General features: G+C 42.4%; 1 protein-coding gene across 3 annotated transcripts in view; it reads right to left on the bottom strand.

Moving 5' to 3' along the window:
* Positions 1-10,709: 10,709 nt before the first annotated feature.
* Positions 10,710-17,683, bottom strand: part of LOC140135201 (nicotinamide N-methyltransferase-like) — a 49,844-nt gene continuing 42,870 nt past the window's right edge. For all 3 annotated transcript variants that reach the window (XM_072156359.1, XM_072156357.1, XM_072156358.1), the window contains exon 3: positions 10,710-12,027. In XM_072156359.1, coding sequence (XP_072012460.1) covers positions 11,604-12,027 — 424 coding nt within the window. In that variant the 3' untranslated portion in view covers positions 10,710-11,603. The remainder of the gene's footprint in view (positions 12,028-17,683) is intronic.

Genomic DNA, 17,683 nt, shown 5'->3' with positions numbered 1-17,683 from the left:
AGAGATTGTCGCTCAACACCAACAGCTGGAACAGGTTACCGCCATGCTACAGCAGCTGCTGGCTACCCAGCAGCAACAACAGCTTCCTGAGGCCGATCCAGTGGCTCCCGCTACCCCGGCTTCTCTTCCCGCTGCTGAACCAAGGCTACGGCTGTCTATGCCCGGGAAGTATGATGGTGATCCCAAGTCTTGCAGGGGCTTCATAACCCAGTGCTCCCTGCATTTCGAGTTGATGCCGTCTCAATTCTTCACGGAACGATCCAAGGTGGCCTTCATCGTCAGCCTTCTCTCTGGTAAAGCCCTGGCCTGGGCTACTCCTCTCTGGGACAGAGGCGACCCGGTCACAGACAATCTCACTGCATTTCTGGCGGAGTTCCGGTCCGTTTTTGAGGAACCTGCACGGGCCTCTTCTGCTGAGACTGCGCTGTTGAATCTCCGCCAGGGGGGCTCATGCGTGGGAGAATATGCGGTCCAGTTCCGTACCTTGGCCACGGAACTCTCCTGGAACGATGCGGCCCTGTCCGCAACCTTCAAGAAGGGACTTGCCTCTCATATTAAAGACGCTCTGGCCGCTAGGGATCTGCCGTCTACCCTCGGTGGTCTTATCACCTTAGCCACCCAGATTGACGTGCGATTTAGAGAGCGTGCCGAGGAATTACGCCTAGAGCAACCGCAAGTTCGCCCACGACGATTTCCTCGCCTGGCTCCTGCTTTTCAAAGACCGCTCCAGCCCCCTGATGTACCACCCGTGGAGGAGCCAATGGAGGTGGACAGGCTCAGACTCTCTTCCCAGGAGCGTATCAGAAGGCGTCAGGGAAACCTCTGCTTCTACTGTGCCAGTCCTGGACACTTCCTGGGGTCTTGCCCTATCCGTCCCCAACCTTCGGGAAACGCCAGCACCTAGGGTTCTTGGGAGAAGCGTCCCTAGGTGTGAGCAAAGCTTCTCCATGTTTGATGATACCGGTGCTTCTCAGCGTGGGCACCGGCACCCAGATCCAGGTCTCTGCCTTCTTGGACTCAGGATCCGCGGGGAACTTCGTGGATGCCGCCTTGGTCTCCCGGCATCACCTTCCTGTGGTCCGTCTTGAAAGGCCGTTGGTCATCTCCTCCGTCAGTGGACAAATCCTTTCTGACCCGGTCCACTACCGCACCAAGCCATTGTCCGTGCAAGTCGGTGTGCTGCACAAGGAGAACCTGTCCTTTTATGTGCTTCCACGTTCCACATCCTGCATCCTGTTGGGTCTACCATGGTTGCAGTTCCACGCACCCGTTCTTGACTGGAAGACGGGGGAGATCCTTCGGTGGGGACCCGACTGCCAATCTCGCTGTGTGGATTTGCCTCGTCCTGTGCCTGTTCTGGCTTCTTCTGTGTCCCTTAAGGCCCTGGAGGGTCTTCCGGCATGTTATAAGGACTTTCGTGATGTCTTCTCAAAGAAGCAAGCTGAGACGTTGCCACCTCACCGTCCCTACGATTGTCCTGTGGATCTGTTGCCGGGCACTTCTCCCCCACGGGGTCGTGTGTATCCGCTTTCTGTACAAGAAACCACAGCCATGTCGGACTATATCCAAGAAAATCTGCAGAGGGGATTTATACGCAAGTCTTCCTCTCCGGCTGGTGCAGGTTTTTTCTTTGTGACCAAAAAGGACGGGTCACTCCGACCACGCATAGACTATCGCGGTCTTAACAAAATCACAGTTAAGAACCGTTATCCGTTGCCATTGGTCACTGAGTTGTTTAACCGCCTTCGTGGAGCCAAGATCTTCTCCAAATTGGATCTTCGTGGGGCTTACAACCTCATTCGTATCCGCCAAGGGGATGAATGGAAGACCGCTTTTAATACCCGTGATGGACACTTTGAATATCTGGTGATGCCGTTCGGACTTTGTAATGCACCAGCCGTCTTTCAGGAGTTCGTCAATGACATCTTTAGAGACTTGCTTTATGTCTGTGTGGTGGTCTATCTGGACGATATCCTCGTGTTTTCTCCGGACCTTGAGACCCACCAAGTCCAAGTACTCAGTCGATTAAGGACCAATCGTCTCTATGCCAAGCTCGAGAAGTGTCTGTTCCATCAGCAGAGTATTCCATTTCTCGTCTATGTCATCTCGGACAAAGGCCTTCGTATGGATCCTGCCAAGCTGTCGGCGGTTCTTCAGTGGCCTCGCCCCGTGGGACTGCGCGCTATACAGCGATTTCTGGGCTTTGCGAATTATTACCGCCAGTTCATCCCATGTTTTTCCTCTCTGGTGTCTCCAATTGTGGCGCTTACCAAGAAGGGTGCCAATCCCCGACTCTAGCCTTCGGCTGCTGAGGAGGCCTTTAAGAACTTAAAATCTTTGTTTGCCTCGGCTCCAGTCCTGGTGCGTCCTGACATTGAAAAGCCTTTTCATCTGGAAGTGGATGCCTCCTCAGTAGGGGCCGGAGCAGTACTTACGCAGAAGGGTCCCAAAGGCCGCACAGTCACCTGTGGATTCTTCTCCAAGTCTTTTTCCTCCGCAGAGAGGAATTACGGGATAGGAGATCGAGAATTATTGGCGATCAAGCTTGCCCTAGAAGAGTGGCGTTATCTCCTGGAGGGAACTCAGTTTCCGGTCAGCATCTATACAGACCACAAAAACCTCCTCTATCTCCAGACTGCTCAACGACTCAACCCACGCCAAGCTCGTTGGTCACTCTTCTTCGCCCGGTTCGATTTTCTCATTTATTTTCATCCGGCCGAGAAGAACATCAAGGCAGACGCCCTTTCTCGTGCTTCGGATGTCGTTGGGGAAGAACCGGTTCCTCGTCATGTTATCTCTCCTGACCGACTTGTACTGGCCGCGCCAGGGGATCTTCGTCTATTACCTCCTGGCAAGACATACGTACGACCTGCGCTACGGAGGAGAATTCTGTCTTGGGGACATTGCTCTCGTGTGGCTGGGCATCCTGGGGTGCAGCGTTCTATCGCCCTCATTACCCGATTCTACTGGTGGCCAGACCTGGCCAGGGATGTCTGGGATTTTGTGGGTGCCTGTACTTCTTGTGCCCGGAATAAGCCTTCACGTCTTAAGCCTACTGGTCTTCTTCTGCCGTTGCCGATACCCAGCTGTCCATGGACTCATATTGCTATGGATTTCATCACGGATCTACCTTCTTCTTCAGGCAATACCGTCATCTGGGTGGTGACTGACCGGTTCTCTAAGATGGCCCATTTTATTCCTCTGCCAGGTTTGCCAGCTGCTCCATGTCTTATCGACCAGTTCTTTCACCACATCTTCCGACTCCATGGACTTCCACGACACATAGTCTCTGACCGTGGAGTATAGTTTGTCTCGAAATTTTGGCGCTCTCTCTGTAACCAACTACAGGTGAAGTTGGACTTCTCTTCCGCTTATCATCCCCAGTCGAACGGGCAGGTGGAGAGAGTTAACCAGACTTTGGGCTGCTATCTACGCCACTTTGTTTCTGCCCGTCAGGACGATTGGTCCCAACTGTTGCCTTGGACGGAGTTCTCCTATAACTCCTTGGACTCTGCATCAGCGGGCTCCGCTCCATTTTTTATCAACTATGGACTCCATCCTCGCCCGCCTTTACCTCTACCCGTGGCTTCTGATGTTCCTGCTGTTGAGGAGTTGGTACAGGACTTAAAAACCATCTGGGAGCAGACCCGCCTTTCCTTATTACAGGCTTCGACTCAAACAAAATTTCAAGCCGATAAAAGACGCAGGCCTCCACCCTTCTTCTCTCCTGGTGACAAGGTTTGGCTGTCCTCCAAATACGTCCAGCTTAAAATTCCTGGCTACAAGCTCGGTCCTCGTTTCCTGGGTCCCTTCGAGGTGATGCATCGCATCAATCCAGTCTCATATAAGCTGCGCCTTCCTCCCACCATGCGCATCCCGAACTCCTTCCATGTCTCCCTACTCAAGCCTGACATCTTGAACCGCTTTTCCCGACAGCTGTCTCCTCCTGCTCCGGTGGCCGACTCCTCTGACATTTATGAGGTAAAGGAGATCCTTGATGCCAAGACTGTAAGGGGTAAGCGGTTCTTCTTGGTTGACTGGAAGGGGTTCGGGGCGAAGGAGAGATCCTGGGAGCCCGAGGACAATATCCTGGACCAGGACCTCCTGCAGAGATTCCTCCAGCCCAGAAAAAGGGGGAGGCCGAAGGGGGGGGGTACTGTCACGGGTGGTCCCGCGATCCCGTGCTGTCGGTCCCCCGCCAGCGCATCGCAAGCGCTACTCACGGGTCCCAGCTCCTGCCCCGCCGGCCTCGGCTCTGTCCGCAGCTGCTCCGTCCTCTTCGGCTGTGGGCGCGCGTCCCCGACAGCTAGGGCGCGCGGCATGTTCTGCAAATTTAAAGGGCCAGCGCGCCACTAATTGGCGCTGGTCCTTTCCCTTTAAACTATTTAACCCTGCCTCTTCCTGTTACCCTTGCCGGATCTTTGTGCCTTGCGCCCTAGAGAAAGCTGTATTTGATGCCTTGTGCTGTTCTTGAGATTTCCTGTTGTGACCCCAGTTCCGTTTCTGACTACGCTCCTTTGCCGCCTGCCCTGACCTGTTGCTACGACTCTGACTACGAACCTGTGCTGCCTGTCCTGACCTCCTGCCTGACCCCGACTACGAGATTGCCTGCTGATTCTGTACCTCGACCTTGGCTGCCACTGCGGACAAGTCACGCCTGTGGAACGACCTGGTGGTACCACGCCGCAGCAAGTCCAACCCGCTTTGCGGCAGGCTCTGGTGAAAACCGGGTTCCACTTAGACTCCGGTCCCAGGTAGTGGCTTGTGCCATCGTCCGCAGTGGTTCAGAGGATCCACAACCTCTAAGCCTGACAGTGTTCAGCCTTCTGCCCCATGCACCTTGTATTTTTTTCCACTCTATCCCTTTGCTTTTTGTGAACAATGTTGTTTTACCCTTCAAGGACCTTGCTCTTTTTTGTTTTTTCATTTTTATTTTCACTCCCCACAATCAAAAATCTATAACTTTTTTTACATGTAAAGAGCTATGTGACGGCTAGTTTTCTGGGCAACAAATTGCCCTTCATAGTGATGGTATTTATTATTCCATGCCGTGTACTGGGAAGCTGGAAAAAAATGCAGTGAAATTAGTGAAAAAAAGCATTTGCAGCATTTTCTTGTAGGCTTGGAATTTACGACTTTCACTATGCACCACAAATGACAGGTCTACTTTATTCTTTGGGTCGGTGCGATCACAGGGATACCAAATTTGTATAGGTTTTATAATGTTTTCATACATTTACAAAAATTAAAAACTGTAGAATTTTTTTTTCTATTTTGCCATCTTCTGGCACTATTAACTTTTTTATACTTCGGTTTACAGAGTTGTGTGTGGTATCTTTTTTTGCAACTTTTGATGAAGTTTTCAATGCTATGATTTTTAGGACTGTATGACCTTTTGATCACATTTTATAGATTTTTTATCCCCTTAACGCTGAAGCCACTTTTCACCTTCCTGACACGGCCCATTTTTTAAAATCTGACATGTGTCTATTTAAGTGGTTATAACTTTGGAACGCTTTAACATATCCAGTTGATTTTGTTGTTCTTTTTGTGACACATTGTACTTCATGCTGGTTGAGAAATTTTATCAATATGTTTAGTATTTATTTATGAAATAAATGGAAATTTGGCAAAAATTTTGAAAAAAACTATGTTTTCCAAATTCAAAATTTTCTACTTTTTGGAAAGTTGGTCATATCACTAAAATAACTTGATAACTAACATTTTCCATATGTTTGCTTTAACTTGGCATCATTTTTCAAACATCTTTTCCTTTATTTAGGATGTTAGGAGGCTTATAACTTTAGGTGCAATTTTTTAGATTTTCACGAAAATCATAAAAACCTACTTTTGGAGGGTCAATTTAGTTAGAAGTGACTTTATAAGGCCCACATGACAGAAAACCCCCACAAATGACACCATTTTAGAAACTACACCCCTCAAAATATTCAAAACAACCTTTGGGAATTTTGTTAACCCTATGAGCGTTTCATGAGGGTGAAAGATAAATGAAAGTGAAATTAGAGAAATGTAATTTTATCTTACTATAGATTCATTGAACACTAAAATTTGCACCTTCACAATGGGTTAAAAAGGAAAATGCATTTTACAATGTTTAGGGCAATTCCTCCTGAGTATGCCAATACCCATTTTGTCACTGTACCCTGCTGTTCGGGCACATGGGGGCACTTGGAATGGAAAGAGCGTTGTTTCGTTTTTGCAGGGCAAATATGACTGAAAAAGTTTTCATGTGTCAGGATGCATTTGGAGAACCATAATGGTACCAAAACAGAGGAAAGCCCCAACGTGAGACACCATTTTGGAAAGTACACCCCTTGGAGAGTTTAGCAACGTGCAATTTGTGTATTTTCCCCAACAGGTGTTTGATTCAATTAGGCCCCAAAAGGGAAAAAAGGTGAAAATTTTCTCAAAAAAGTCACTTTTACCCCAAATTTTTGTAAGCCACAAGGGATAAAAGATGAAACAACCGCATAAATGTGTAAAACTATTTCTCCTAAGCACAGAACTGCACCACTTTTGCATATAAAGTGTTGTATGGGTACACAGTAGGGCTCAGAAGGGAAAGAGGAGCTTTGGCCTTTTAGAAGCCAGATTTGACAATCCTCCTTTACATGTGTCAGGATGCATTTGGAGAGCCCTAGTGGTACCAAAACAGAGGGGAACCCCAACAAGTGTCACCATTTTGAAAAGTGCACCCTTTGGAGAATTTAGCAAGGTGTAATATGTGTATTTTCCCCTACAGGTGTTTGCTTCAATTAGGTCCCTAAAAGGAAAAAGATGAACATTTTCCCAAAAAAGTCACTTTTACGGCTAATTTTTGTATCCCATAAGGCATTAAAGATGAAACAACCCCAAAAAATGTGTACTAGCATTTCTCCCGAGTATAAAATTGCCCCACACATGCAAATAAAATGTTGTATGGGTACGCGGTGAAGCTCAGAAGGGAAAGAGGGGCGTTGGCCTTTTAGAAGCTAAATTTGACAGACATCCTTTAGATGCATTTAGAGATGCATTTAGAGAGCCGTAGTGGTACCAAAACAGAGCGGAACCCCAACAAGTATCACCATTTTGGAAAGCACATCCCTTAGAGAATTTAGCAAGGTATAATATGTGTATTTGTTCATAAAGGTGTTTGATTTAATTAGGACTTAAATAGATAAAAGGTGAACATTTTCTTATAAAGGTCATTTTACTCCTAATTTTATATAGCCACAAGGGATAAAAAAATGTAATAACCCCCCAAAATGTGTAAACCTATTTCTCTCAAGTGTAGAAGTACCCCAAATGTGTATATAAAATGTTGTATGGGCGCACAGTAAAAGGAAAGGGGGATGTTTGCCTTTTAGAAGCCAAATTTGACAGAAATGTTTGACATGCATTTGGAGAACCCTAGTGGTATACAACAGAGAAGAATCCGAAAAGTGTCCCTAATCTTTGAATGCACACCCCTTAGAGAATTTTGCAATGTGTAATATATGTATTTGCCCCTACAGGTGAATGATCCAATTAGGCCCTAAACATTAAAAAGGTGAACATTTTCCTATAAATGTCACTTTACCCCTAATTTATATAAGCCGGCGCCAGAATGATCCAATTAGGCCCTAAACATTAAAAAGGTGAACATTTTCCTATAAATGTCACTTTACCCCTAATTTATATAAGCCGGCGCCAGAAGCTTGACGTAATAGTACTGCATTTTGCGGGAACGCACCTCCCGCGATGCAGTACTATTACGTCAAATGTCGTGAAGGGGTTAAATATTTTTCAAAATGGCAAAATAAATGCCATTTTTGACTTTGGGTGCTATTTTCCGTTACAGGGTTAAATGCAGTGAAAAATGGTTATTATATTGTAATGGAACAGTCATTTTCGGATGCGGCGATATCTAATGCATTTATGATTTTCACTGTTTATTTATATCAGTTCTAGGGAAAGGGGGGTGACTTTCTATTATTATAATTTTTTTTTTTAACTTTTTAAAATGGTAACTTTTACTATTTTTGTCATGAATGCATTGAAACGAGACAGCCTCAGGTCTTCAGAAGACCCGAGGCTGTCATGGCAATGAATCACCGCTTCCCGATGACGTCACGAGGAGTGGCGATGTTCAACAAGATGGCGGCGCCCATGCACCGAATAATTCTGCTCCAGATGTCCCCGGGAATTATTCCTCAAAGTATTTTGCCTCTCAGTGCTCATTTAGTATGTTTTTGGCCCATAGCAACCATGGTTTCCAGCTCTCAAAAAAACTACAATCAGCAAGATCACAAGGGCATGGTGCTGACCAATGACACCAGAACTATCTATGTATATCCTATCTATCTATCTATCTATCTATCTATCTATCTATCTATCTATCTATCTATCTATCTAACATCTATCTATTTATCTATGTATATCCTATTTATCTATCTATCATCTATCTATTATTATATAATCATATCTATCTATTTATCTATGCATATCATATCTATCTATAAATCTTTTATCTATCTACCTACCTATCTAAGTAAAACTTCAGCACAGCACATGAGGGAACAGCTTGAAGACTTGGAGAGTCTCTCCTGCCATTTCCTGTTGTGGAGTGTGAGGGAAGAGGGTAGGGAGATAGCTTTGCAGTGTGTGTCTGTGTGGATTATTTGTTTATATACAAGTGTAAGGAAAGCTGAGGGAGAGATATGTGTGGGTGTTTGGTTACTGCATTAGTTAGGGCTCCTGGCAGCACATGACTGACTGCTGGAGCAATGAGACATGAGGTAATCTCACCGTGCGCAGGGAAAGAAATGGGGGGGTGTCTCTAGCTCAGTCAGCTCCTCAGTGAAGACGGAATGTGCCTAGCAACAGCCTTCTGAGGAGTCACTAACAATAGGGGGAAGTCTGCAGAACACAAGAGGAATGAGCAAGATTTGGGTAACTAATCCAATTGCAAAAGGGCTTAAAATTACCTGCCCTGCAACATATCAAAAGTTTTTTGAAAAGACGGCTACACTTTAAGCATTTGGAGTAGCACGCATGCGTGACATGCATCTTATAGCCTTTTTTAACCCATTCTATTTTCCGGACTTGCAAATTTTTTGGATTCTGACCAAATCTTCATGGTAACTGCCTTTGATCCACACAGGTGATCTTTTGCTTTAATTGTTACTTTAATGTACATTTCACATTTATTATGTACTAGATCATCTGTCTTTTTGTATGTATGCATTATACTTATGGATCTGTATATTTATTGATCACTGTCAGTGAGATATATTCAAATCTTGTGGAGTTATTTATGATATTTATCGCTTGACAAAGGCTGGGTTCACAGCTGAAAAGTTGCTCGAAGTAGAATAAACACAACATTTTTTAACATTCTGGAGTGCTGCCTTTTTTCTTTTGGATCTATTTGCTATACTCTGCTGGTGAGAGTAACAGGATAGCACCCACCCTCTCCTTTTTAGTTGGAAGGACTGTGCTGCCAATTTTCTATATTTTTAGTTGTATCTTTAGCCATCTCTGATAACTATTTTCTTTTCTCCCCTGCCCATTTCTCCATATTTTCATATTTAGAATCCTATTTCATGAGCATTCTAAAAATGTATTAAAATTTGAAACCAGAATGATGTGCTGGGTCTGCTGCAGGCTTGTTCCCCTCCCTGCTCTAAAATCTGAGATTCATAATATGGAGACCTTTTTTATGTGCTGCCTATTAAGAAGGATCCGATTTCCAGTAGTTCAAAAGGCTAGGTTCCATAAAATCTAGGCATTCCACACTCTTACTGAGTGCTTCATCAAGTCAATACAGCATGCATTAATACATATAACACATGTCAATACTTGTATTGATCTGATGAATTGCTCAGTAGGAGTGACAGAAATTGTTCTGTTGAATTAAAGCCTATTGAACTATTAGAAATCTGATCCTTCTTAATGGGCAACACTGGGAGCAAGTTTTCTAAACTTCTACTTTCTTGTAGTTGTCACGGGTGCACCTGCGACCCACCTCCCGGGTAGCAGGTGCACCTGTGCCCCTCTCTGCTGCTCCACTTCCCTGCTGGCTCACTTAACTCACAGCGATTCTGTTGTGACCTTGATTCCGTTCCTGCATCCGATTCAGTGCTGCCTGAACTGACCTACTGCTACGTCCCCAACTCTGATCATGTGCTGCCTGCCTCTACCTCCTTCCTGTCCCCAACCACGAGTTTGCCTGATGATTCTGTACTACGCATTTGCCGCCACCGCAGACAAAGTCGTGCCTGTGGAACAACCTGGTGGTAACATGCCACAACAATTCCAACCTGCTTTGAGGGGGGGTGGGGGTCCTACTTATGTCCAGCATTGTAGAGCTGCTGATGTTCTTTCATATATTATAAATCTCCTCACATTGTAGCATACTACAATATCAGCTTTTAAGTGGATATTAAAATGGTAGTGGTGGTCTTCGTTATAAGTACAAGGGATACTATTGGCTTTCATCCCCCTCTGGGCCCAGTTCAGGTTTTTGTTTGGTCACTGGCTGTGTCCTTTCCAAACTCTCCAACATTCCCTAAGCTTTGGTGCCAGTGATGAGGGGGCTGCCTTTGTGTAGACTGTTGGTGGTTGTAGTTCCCTTGGGGTGCTCTATGATCTGGTATACATGGCCAGGCAGATGTCATTTGAGAGGGTCTTTGAGATTGTGGTGAGATTTATTACACAAAGACATCGGGTAAATTCAAAACTTACTTTATTAACAATTGAACTGAACCACACACATCAAGGAATATATTGTAAGACTGAAATCTGACTAATGATCTATAAAGCTGCATTTAGTCTCCAGTGAAACTTTTTTTCAAATTGTCTTCAAAGGGTAACCCACTCCTGCACAATTTTTTAATATCAGAAAGCAAAATATTTCTCCCTATTGGTTGAAGGACAAAACAGGAGTATCCTGTAGTAATTAACATATTATTGGAACAAGCCTGAGGTTTATTACTTCTCCTGAAATAGGCGCAGACAATCCTCCTGTTACCAACTCCTGTTAATCCCACGCCATGTTTTTAGACTTCTTGTAGGTCATACTTGGTGTAAGGGGGCTGCCTTTCAAGGTAGCAAAAGGAGGAATTTTTTCATTTAACACCTTGGAAAACTTATCAGCATTTTTCCCAGAATTCCCTAGTGGAGCATATATGGCTTAAAGTCTCCACACGCCTTTAAAGTGGCCTTAATTGACAATCCCTCCTTAAGGAGAACACCTACCACTTGACACCCTAAAGCTCTGGCTTTACTTGCTTTCGCTCATGTTACTATTCCATCACTCTGAAAGGTCTCCTGTCTCTGCAACTGCACAATGCAAAATGGAAGGACTCCCCTTCTATACGAGATGTGCAGCCCGTGGGATCGGGCCGACATACATTCTTGTTTCCAAGGGTTGCACATGTTTGTGTGCATGCGGCCTAATGGTCATAAAATGCCTTCTGAGTTCTATAACTAAAAAAACACCTTTTTTGCAACAGACTCAACCTGTAACAGATTTCTCTATGTATTCAAAATTGTAAATGAGATCAATAAAAAGCATTTTTTGATTATTAAAGCTGCGCATGATGGATTTTTCTTCTAGTTTTCTACTTATTTTTTTGAGCTGCAACGAAAAGCACAGCCTTATGGTCAATGAGCTCACTCTTAGATCTCCTGTTCTTAACTTCACAATAGTCAACTGTAAAGCCTTCCCCTGCCAGTGCATTCCTAACAAAATCCTCATCATATTTCAGAATATGAAACTTATGTTTGCCAACAATAAAATATGATGCTTCTATATCCCCAATTAATATGAGGTGTCCGCCGGGTTTTAATAACTTTGAGAACTTCCTGAGATATCGGATGTAATCATTTTTGTCTTTGCTGGTAACATCCAGGAGCCAAGCGCTGATGATACAATCTGCTGGTGGTAAATCTATTGGTTCTGTTATATTTTCTTTCTCAAGGTCGCATTTTATAACATGTTGTAGCGCTGATCTCACTTTGCTTTCCTTTTCTTCTACCTGATCACTGAAAGAAATGGGAAATATAGAGAAGTGTTTTACTCACAAAAAAAAGATGAAAACCAGAATTGCACATTTATTTCACAGCCATCAAAACAGGATTTTAGTTGTTTCAGCATGCTGTAATGGACAAGCATGCTGTATATACTCAAGTATAAGCCGAATTTTAACACAAAAAACTGGGAAAACCTATTCACTTGAGTAAAAGCCTAGGGTGGGAAATGCATTGGTCACAGCTTACACCCAGTATATTGCCTGCCAGCTCATGCTCCCCATTATATAGCCAGCAGTCCTCTAGTATATAGCCAGCTGCCCAGGTCCCCTAGTACATAGTAAGCTTCCCCCAGCCCCCTAGTATATAGCCAGCAGCCCCCTAGTATAAAGCAAATGACCCCCTGCCCCCTAGTATATATACAGAAGCCACCTGCCCCCTAATATATATCCAGCAACCCCTAGTATATAGCCAGTGTCTGCCCCTTTAGTATATAGCCAGTGCATGCCTTGATAGTATATAGCCAGTGCCTGCCCCTATAGTATATAGTCAGTGCCTGCCCCTATAGTAAATAGCCAGTGCCTGCCCCCCATGTATATATAGTCACCAGCCCCCTATGCCCAACCTATTACAAAAAAAACCCTCTGTACTCTCCTTTCCAGCACGCTGCCCTGCATATGCCATGACATCATCTGTTTGCTTACATCATAGTGCATACCGATGGTGGCGCACACATTATGATGTTGGCAAGCGGCTGACGACATGGTGTGTGCAACGCAGCTTGCGCGGACCCTAAAGACAGTGCTGGAGCTTTAGAAGACAGAAGAGGACCTGCGGGGGGCATTGGAAAGGGGAGTACAGAGTTTGTTTTTTCATAGACTCATAGAGTATAAGCCGAGTAACGGTTTTTCAGCACATTTATTGTACTCGAGTATATGTGGTATATTCACAATATACTACAATACAATGGTATTCATATTGTCCCCTTAACCTAGAACACATTTCCAAAAAATAATAAAAAAAATAATATTAAAATATAATCATAAACAAGCTAGATGTCTGATGCCTGATTTATCAAAATATAAAAACTATTATTGAATGCCATAAGCATTGTTATGATAGTTGACACCCTTTTCACTAGTTTGTCAACTGAAAAAATTAAATAAAATGGCTGTACAGTTGTCCACGTGAAATCAACACGGCTCCGTGCAAAATGGTATGAAAAATGTAAACTTGTCAAAGTTTAGCAACTTTTTATACAAAGTTTAGAATTGTTTTCAGAGATATTAAGACATAACCAAACTATAACATTTTGGTTTCACAGTGACCATGCTGAATAAAGGGGAGGTGAAATCTGGAACACACAGTCAAAACCATAAAAAGAAAGCCTATTAGAAAATACCGAAACTATTTTCTCCCCCAATTTGACCACATCATACAGAATATTAAACTTAATCAAAATCAAGCATGATACACCAGGAAGTGCTCACAGCACAAGTCATGAGGAAAAAGGAGGGAGGGGTTAAACCGCTTAGGGAAGCCTCAGAGGCTTATTGGCATAATTTGAAAAAAAATATTTTAGAAGGAAGAAGACCATGGATAACAAATATAAGAAGATTATCACAGCCACAGGTTCAGGGTCTATGAGTAAGTATCATGCTTGAATTTGATGGTATATTTACTTCAAATAGTGCCAATAGAATGTAAAAATTGTTATTCAGATAAGTCCTCATGTAGCTGGAATAATCAAAAATATATGGCTTGTGGAGGGATGGAAGTGAAAGACCAAAATGCAAAATCCAGAAAATAAAAACCTGGTCTTGAAAAACTTTGGTTCTTTATGAATACAAATTTTTAGTCGATTTGTTGAAACAATGTTTTCCATAAATCAGATATGAGCTAGATGAAGCAATTAAATGTCAATTTTTATTAATCCCCTTGGCATCTATAGATCTATCTTTCTTCTCTCTGCAAGATGAATTTATTCCAGGCTCCCCCCTCCCAGGCTCTAGATTTAAGATATCAATACCAATGAAGTGAAGTAAATATATCATGCCCACATCTGAATACCTTTCATACTTACTTCATTGGGCTTCTCAAACATACATATCCCTTCCTACCAGCCCCGGAGTAGGTTGAGATATGTTTGCACACAGGACCAACCCATTGTGGTGCTCCTGAGCTGGTAGTGAAACTTTCTGTTAAATAGGAAGAAATTGTGGGTTTGGAAAAATTCTAAAAGATGGAGGGTCAGATTATTGTGGGCACAATACTGCACACCTCTTGACTGAAGATAGTGAGAAACTGATCTTAGCCCTACTTTATGAGCGATGGACAGAAGTAATGTTTCTACATCAATGCAAAAAAGTATTTGCGCTTGATTGTCACACCCTCTAATCTATTGAGTAGGTCTAGGGCAGTGGTGGCGAACCTATGGCACGGGTGCCAGAGGTGGCATTCAAGGCCCTCTCTGTGGGCACTCAGGCCATTGCCCCAATTTCACCAAACAGGACCAAATTCACCAAATCTTTCTGTAGTCCCAAGCAACTTAAAATCAGCGCCATTTTAAAGTGACATTTCATTGGCTGTTTGGAACTGCAGGAAAAGTGAGAAGGTGTTGACAGAACTGCATTGTCTTTGGATGTCATCCTGCTGGACCCACCATTCTTCCTGGAGAGAAGCTACAGTGATGGTCTGAATTTGTCCACTTTATTTCAACTGTATTGCTGGCCTCAGGGGTCCAATACAATTGAATGATGTTGAAGAACAGGTAGCAATAAGTTACTGCTTGAAATGCAATGTTGGCACTTAAGTGGATGAATAAGTGGATTCTGGTTGTAGTTTGGGCACTCGGTCTCTAAAGGGTTCGCCATCACTGGTCTAGGGTATCCCTTGTGCAGGAGGCTAATTATACAACAAAGTCTCTCAGAATCTTGTACAAGCAAACGCCTACATTCTGGATTAAGCTGTCAACATCTGAGACTATTGGCCTCCCTTCCAAATGTAAAGTCCCCTCTTGTATCTCAGGTTACATGTAAAATGTCACAATACTTGGGAATTAAGGTAACACAAATTTACAGTATATTCAGTTACAATGATAAGCTCATTCCATTTGGCCACTTTCAGAATTGATTAAAGTTGCTGAGAGAATTTGGAAAGTGGGTTTGAGGTCAATAAGGTATAGATATTCTTGTCCCTAACACGGGGCTTGATAACAATGGATTTATCCCTTTCAATGTTGTGTTACCTTTTTTTAGCAAAATTTCCTGTCAGAGTAACATCTTCTAAATCAAAAAGTAAATGAAAGTCTATCAGATTTCCCAGTTCCTGACTTATTTATTGATCTTCCTTGATGCCATTTTAGTTTCCTAACAAAGATCCTCAATAATGTCAAAATGGACTGCTCTCCCACTAGGGCCAAATGATAGACCTTTATTTTAAAGACATATATCAGTGGCAGCAAGTATCCTGGACAAGAGGTTTATTTTTATTTAGATATTGATTTCTATTGGCCCCCCCTGCTCCTCAGGGGGTAGTTCTGCTCTAAAAATCCTTTTACTGAACACTCTGGGCCGAAAGGGTTATTCCTAGAGCCAGAGTCAGAGGCCTCAGTCTAGGTAGAAGAGAATCTTCTGTCTGTACTTTTCACTTCTACTACTCATCTATATAAGTTCTTAAAATCCTGGAGATAAATTAAAAATGTTTGTGGTCTTTAAAGTGATACTGAAACTTTTCAACTGTCCCCTGTAGCTGGCTTGCCTTGTTTCTGGCTCAGATTTGCATTTCCTTGTACTTTCTATTTGTCCCTTAAGTCCTGTTTCTAGTTTGGACAAGACCACTTACTTCCAATAATAATTGCATTAGCCTCAGCAAACTACTCGTTGCCTCCTTGTCCCACTTAGAAATCAGAGAAAGACTACTACATTTGGCCACAAGTACCAATTTTAAGACCCCTAGACCCCCTACATGTAGATTTTTGTGGGAAGAGGATGCATTGCTCTTTTTGTGGTTTAATGCCGGGTGAAGATGCTTATTATCTATCTCCTGTTAACATATCTATCATCTATATTTCTAGTTAACTATCACCTATAATTTGTCTATTTACTATCTATATATCTGTCTAACTGTTTATCTATCTACCTTTTTGTGTAATATATATATATATATATATATATATATATATATATATATATAATAATCTACTTATCCATCTCCTATCTATCAATCAATCAATCAATCCATCAATCGATCTATCGATTCTATCTCTCTTCTACTGTCGATATTTAATCTACTTTATATTTATGCATCTAAAAATATCTATAATATTCTCCTACAGTCCCATATTACAGATACTTACCATACTACTGTTTGTAAACTACAAAGTGTTATTATTGTCCAGGGATAAAGGAAACTCTTACTGACTGTGATTGTCCATAAAATAGTTTGATTTTGGGGTAACATGGTTTTGCCCAGAGCCCCACTTTGTCTAAAACTGACCCTGTGGACCACCCACCAAGAGGTGACTTGTTCTTTAACCCCACAATGATCCCTCCATGTAAATTGACATCCTGTAAGGCTTGTTATTAAGGACGTAGCACAAAAATTAATATGTAGCTCTTCCTGTGCTGTAGACCTTCTCTACATTGATTCATCTCTCAGTATTAACTACGGTCGGCAGCAGAAGTATTGAGAGAAGTAATAAAAGTAAATCCAGATGATGTAAATACCATGATTAATAATACATGGTGTCTACATGAAAGTTTATTGAAAAAAACAAACATTCTGGCTGTCTTTGAAGCTTGTTTATTCCTCATTCCTGTCATATCTTTATCTGTTAGAGAAAGAACATTATCAGGGCTTTGGCAACTGCAGGATACAGGATGTGCATATAATCAACAATACAGTACATAAACAATAAAATTTCATAGCTATATGAAAAAGCTGACACCCTCCTCTAACCCCCACAAATGGAAATAAGCTTACAAAAATGAGAATAAAATAAGAGAAAAACATTTTATAATAAATAAAAAAAAATAAAGTCCCTAAATAAAATAAAAAAATAAAGTCCCTAAGTCACTTCCCTTCCATAAACATTCCCAATAAAGTATTTAAAAAAATTTAAAAATTTAAAAAAATTATACAATAAAACAGAATCCTTACTGAATTGACCAAAATTTTAAAAAAAACTATATAAATGGTTTTTGCCGTGACCATACTGACCCATGCAATAAATCATATTCTTACGGTACGGAAAAGTGCCAAAAAAAACCAAAAAATCCTAAGCAAGAATTGCTGATTTTCTTTTCCTACACTAAGAAAAAGTTAATACAATCTCCTCAATAAGATATAAATGCCCAAAATGAAACATCCGGCAGAAAATAAGTCCCTATTTGTCCACACTACCAAAAAAAATGTAATCGTCATTGAATCTATTGAGGATGTGTCATTTTTGGACCAAAATGAATGTATTGTACAAAACAATTAAAATTTCTAAATTGCACGCCCATGATGTTTTAACTCCTGTGAAACACCTAAAGGGCAAACAAACTTCTTTAAAATGGTTTTACATACATGCGGTTTCCAAGATGGAGTCATTTATAGGGTCTTACTATTATTTAAGCCCCCCAAAGTCACTTGAAAGCTAAGCAGCTCCCAAAATCATGAGTTTTGG

This window comes from Engystomops pustulosus, chromosome 6, assembly GCF_040894005.1.
Source record: "Engystomops pustulosus chromosome 6, aEngPut4.maternal, whole genome shotgun sequence".
NCBI classification, from domain to species: domain Eukaryota; kingdom Metazoa; phylum Chordata; class Amphibia; order Anura; family Leptodactylidae; genus Engystomops; species Engystomops pustulosus.
Note: the sequence above shows the minus strand (reverse complement) of the source record. Positions and strands in the feature narration are given on the sequence as shown.